At 46.3% G+C, this 5,425-nt stretch overlaps 1 protein-coding gene across 1 annotated transcript; it reads left to right on the forward strand.

Moving 5' to 3' along the window:
• Positions 1 to 815: 815 nt before the first annotated feature.
• On the forward strand, positions 816 to 5,059 carry LOC115112811 (neuronal acetylcholine receptor subunit beta-4-like). Its single transcript, XM_029639810.2, has 5 exons — positions 816 to 965; positions 1,856 to 1,900; positions 2,361 to 2,470; positions 2,628 to 3,690; positions 4,280 to 5,059. The coding sequence occupies exons 1-5, from the start codon at positions 852 to 854 to the stop codon at positions 4,442 to 4,444; spliced, it is 1,497 nt and encodes a 498-aa protein (XP_029495670.2). The 5' UTR covers positions 816 to 851; the 3' UTR covers positions 4,445 to 5,059.
• The last annotated feature ends 366 nt before the right edge of the window (positions 5,060 to 5,425 follow it).

Consider the following 5,425-nt stretch of genomic DNA (forward strand, 5'->3'; position numbering starts at 1 on the left):
ATTTTTCTCCAAAACAATTTCTCCTGACTCAGCTACTCTCTACAGAGCATTACTCACTATAGAGGAGGGCTGGTGGGGGAAGAGAGGGTTGTTGGTGGAAGAGTGGGCGTTTTATCATCTAAGGACAGGGAGGCGCGGGGGGGTTGACTTGCGCATTGTTTATCAAGGAGCAGAGGGTGTGCTGGTTTGTTTCATGTGATGGTATTCCTGGCTGGAGCTCACATAAGACAAAAGGCTGATCATGTGGCTTTAGGCTCTGGCTCTGCAACATGCAGAATCATTAACACTGCAGAAACATCTCCCCTCCCATATCCCGGATGTTAATTATTCCGCAGGTAGCTCCAAGGCCCTCATATATTTTTTTACTATATATTTAACAAAGCCCAAGCCCTATCAGACAGGCATTCTCCCCTGTGGGAGTTTGTCTCACACTTTAGTATGCAGTTTGTTTGGAGTGCTATTAAACACCTCCAGGTACAAGGGTATAAAAACCAGGAAGTGTCACAGTAGGTGTTTTGTTCTGCTCCCCTTTGTCCTGGGTTGGGGAGCTGAAAGACTGAAACACTGCAGAGTCAGCAACACAGTTTTCATCCAGTCCACACTGGGCCATAAAACATGCTCCATGAAACAACATAAAAAGAAAGGCGTGACAGTCCAGCTATAAAACCAGTGACTAAACACAACAGATACAGCCAGTGGGTATTTTTTTTATCGCACAGTAATCTAGTTTTGTCATTGTTATAACACAATTTCAATAAAGGTAACAACTGTGACTATTTCCCATAACTATCTCCAAATCACTGTTGACTCTATCCATAGGTGGCAGTTGTGCGGACTCAGAGGAGCGTCTGATGAACTGTCTGCTGGGAAAGGATCGCTACAACAAGCTGATCCGTCCAGCTGTGAACAGGACAGAGCGGGTTACTGTCAAACTACAGGTGTCCCTGGCCCAACTCATCAGTGTGGTGAGTCTCATGATAGCCATTTCATAGAGCCAGTTAGAGGCCCTGAGACGGAGAGGAGAGATGCAGATGAGTGAGACCACAGAGGGAGAGGAGAAAGCAGAGATGAGAGAACAGAAAGGGAGAGCAGAGCTCAGAGGAGTCAGTGGCAACCATGTTAATTACTTACACACATTCTACTGAAAGGCCCTGGCCCTAATGACAGCATGGGTATAGGATGGATCTGGCAGGGCTATGCTCTCCATCTCTGTCATGTCCAGATTGAAACTTCAGCACATTGCGTTAGAAGGAGCTGTAAAAGCTGCTGCAGGAGAGGACGTTGGAGTCCCACACTGATTTACAGGGTCCCTCCCTCCCTTCCTTTCAGCCCAGGCATGGCCCAGAGAATAACAGCACGACACATACGTCCTCTGTTTATGGCCTCTTATTGTCCTCCTCTTCTTTGGTAATTGAAATTTGAATGTCCTGTAAAGTGTAATGGTATGAGAAGTGTGATATAGTTGTTTTAAAGCATTGTGCTGCTGCGTGCATTGGAGGTTTGCCCACTCTGCTGCCCACTCCTTTTTAGGGGTGTTCGTTGTACTTGCTGTTCAGAGTTGATGCAAGCGCTCTGTGGATTTATCAACAGGTCCAACGGCACTCAGATGGCAGATGTGTCCCAGGCGAAGGGTGTCATTTATCTTAACAATTGACCCCATGTGCAGGGAATTTATTCAGCGTGGAAACACATCTCTCACTTTTACTCTCTTCTAAATCAAGCATGTGCACTAGCGGAATGCATGTGTGCTGGAGTCTGTACGTGTGTCTGAGTTTTGTCATTAAACATGCTTTGTGTGTCGTATAGTAAATAGTCTGTTTTTAAATTAAGCTAACACTGACATTTTCCTTTCCAGAATGAGAGAGAGCAGATTATGACCACCAATGTTTGGCTCACACAGGTAAGCGTGAAGATTATGGCCCTATCCTATTAATCATTACTCAGTCTGTCCCCTCGTCCATCTCCAGCTCCAGTATCCTTGTCACTGAACCTGAATTAAAGCAGAACCATGCCTCTGACTCAGACAATCCGGAACAGAACAGACTGATAATTGTGCCCACACCGTTCACCACTTTTCATGTCAATGATAATTAAGTGTGTCATTGGTAATGATCTGGTCCTTAGAGTCCTTATGTGACTGAGTGCAACAGTCAGAACAGTGAGGGTAGCCTATCAGTTAAGAGCGTTGGGCCATTAACCGAAAGGTCGCTGGTTCGAATCCCCGAGCTGACTAGGTGAAACATCTCTCTATGTGCCCTTGAACAAGTCACTTAACCCTAATTGCTCATCTAAGTCCCTCTGGATAAGAGCGTCTGCTAAATGACTAAAATGTTAAATATGTAACCCCCCTGTCTCTTCAGCACTGGGATGACTACAGGCTATCATGGGACCCTTCTCAATATGATGGCATTGACAAGCTACGTATTCCTTCCAGACACATCTGGCTACCTGATATTGTGCTCTATAACAAGTAAGTATTCATTTTCCAAATGATGAACACATTTTCTCATGTAACTTACGGATCATGAAAATCAAATGTGTGATTGTAATACATTTTCTCATGAAGACATAATACGTTTCTGTAATGGATTCCTCTCCCCCTACCTCCCTCATCACTCTCTCCATAGTGCGGATGGAACCTATGAGGTAACAGTCTTCACCAATGCCATTGTCCAGTTCAACGGCAGCATCTTCTGGCTGCCTCCGGCCATCTATAAGAGTGCCTGCAAGATCGAGGTCAAGCACTTCCCCTTTGACCAGCAGAACTGCACACTCAAGTTCCGGTCATGGACCTACGACCACACCGAGCTCGATTTGGTCCTGAAGACAGGGGTGGCCAGCATGGACGACTTCACTCCCAGTGGGGAATGGGACATCTTGGCCTTGCCGGGCAGGCGGACGGTTAACCCTCTGGATCCTACCTACGTGGACCTCACCTATGACTTCATCATCAAGAGGAAGCCGCTGTTCTACACCATCAACCTAATCATCCCCTGTGTCCTCATCACCTCTCTGGCCATCCTGGTCTTCTACCTGCCGTCTGACTGTGGGGAGAAGATGACACTGTGTATCTCAGTCCTCCTGGCCCTCACTGTGTTCCTCCTCCTGATCTCCAAGATCGTCCCTCCCACCTCGCTGGACGTGCCTCTGATTGGGAAGTACCTGATGTTCACCATGGTGCTGGTGACCTTCTCCATCATCACCAGTGTGTGTGTGCTCAACGTGCACCACCGCTCCCCCAGCACACACACCATGCCCTCCTGGGTCAAGGTAGTGTTCCTCAACAAGCTGCCCCATCTGCTCTTCATGAGACGCCCGAAGAATAACTCTGCCCGCCAGCGGCTACGCCAGCAGAGACAACTCCGAGCTCGCAGATCCATCCTGGCGGACCTGGGCTACCCTGCCACCGCCATGTCCAAAACAGCCACCGCTGCCGCCATGTCTTCCTCCTCTGCCTCGGCCTTCTCCTCCCCGGGACACTTTTACAACAAAGTCACAGCTCCGCTGGGGTACACCCACACCTTCACGAAGGGGGAGGCCTGCTCCACCGAGTTCCTGCCCAACAGCTTCCCCTCCTCCCAGGACCTCCGCAATAGAGGCAGCCCAGACTGGGGGGGAGATGTTCAGGAGGCAGTGGACGGGGTCCGCTTCGTGGCTGATCACATGATGGGGGACGATGATAACCAGAATGTAAGTGAACCATGACCGTGTCCATGGGGTTAGTGTTGTGAAATGAGCTGGAGTTAGAACTCAAATAGGTGTTTTTTATCCTTGGTCCTGGAGAGACGTAGTGTGTACAGCTTAGTACTTTCAACACCGGGCTCCACTAATGATCATGACCTTGATCAGCTGGACCAGTTGTGTAAGTGCTGGTCTAGGACAAAAGCCTGCACACACTGTAGTCCTCAAAGACCAGGAATGAAGAATACTGGGATGTGGGGTAGTTGAGAATACGATCCAGTAAAATAACCCAGACTGTTGTAATAGATTGTTTTCATAAATAAATCAATGTAAAAGTGAGGTGACCAGGCTTGAAAAGTGTCCACCTTCAAAAACTGCAGAGGAGAGGGGTGAAAGGGTCAGTAGCTGCTACAAGGTCTGGCTCAGTAATATTTACACTGGTGCTTTCTCTTTGTTTCTTCATCTTATATTACATTTGCATCACTTTTAAACTCATCAATCACATATTGTACTCCATACCCAATTTCTGCATGCCGCAGGTGTTACCGTATGAACATGACAGTAATGTGACCATACCTTGTTCTCTTTGTGTTCCCAGGTGATCGAGGACTGGAAGTATGTGGCAATGGTGGTGGACCGTATGTTCCTGTGGATCTTTATAATAGTGTGTGTGACTGGAACCCTGGGTCTCTTCCTCCAGCCTCTATTTCAGCATTCAATAGTCCCCATCCAGCAGCCCAGCTCAGACACACCCCGTACCTGAACCCCCCCCAAGAAGTATGGGGGTCATACATAGACATAAGGGTCATAGAACATCAACCAATGCCATGTGGCCTACAGCAATACAAGTCTCTGTATCTCTTTCTGTTTCTACTACCTGGTCTTAACACGGCACATCGGTACAAGGAAGAGTTGCCTTTTTCCATATAGTTGAAGCAGAGATACAAAGATGTCCCTCTAAAACCAGACTGAAAGTACAAACGTTACCCGAGTGGAATAATAACCCAAATAATACGTCAGATATCATTTGACTCCCGATTTCTCTCCCATGTTATATCACCCTGTTGTGGAAATGTAATGGAAAAAAATCTATAAATGTATAAAAAGGTCAGTGAGTTTGATTAAATTCATTAACACCCAATAAAGTCTAAAGTGGTGGGGTACTAAATGAAATGATGTTCAGTGTGATAAAATAAAATAGCTTGGCTAGGTCACATTGATAAGATGGATATTGGGCAAAATCATGTAGCTCGGAACATTATGATTCAAGCTAGGGTGTTATAAAGAGGCCTCCTAACTGAGTTACAAGGCTATAACCTGTGAATTACTGGGGATATTCCCCACAGATGTATTATTTGGATGCAATAAACAGTTCCAGTTTAAAAAAACATATTTGTACTGTTTATTTTGTTATGTCTAAGTTTCCTGATTTAACCATGAACAGAAACATAAAGGCAGTGAGCCTAATAGTGAAACAGACACACAAGAAGTTACGTATTGTGCCATCTACTGGCCACATTTTAATGCCCACTCTGGCATCACATCCATTGATATTGCACGGACTCTCTGGCTATAGGTATCACTCTCTCCTTCGATCAATCGCCAGAACCCTGTGACTTTATGTCACATCAGCTGCTAATGACAAGGCAAAGCAGCTCGGTTCCTGACTCATTAAACATGTGAATCTCCTAACTATGATGATATGTGATTACACTGACAGTTTAAACATCAGCCTGTAGTCTCC

This window comes from Oncorhynchus nerka, linkage group LG28 (assembly GCF_034236695.1).
Source record: "Oncorhynchus nerka isolate Pitt River linkage group LG28, Oner_Uvic_2.0, whole genome shotgun sequence".
NCBI classification, from domain to species: Eukaryota; Metazoa; Chordata; class Actinopteri; order Salmoniformes; family Salmonidae; genus Oncorhynchus; species Oncorhynchus nerka.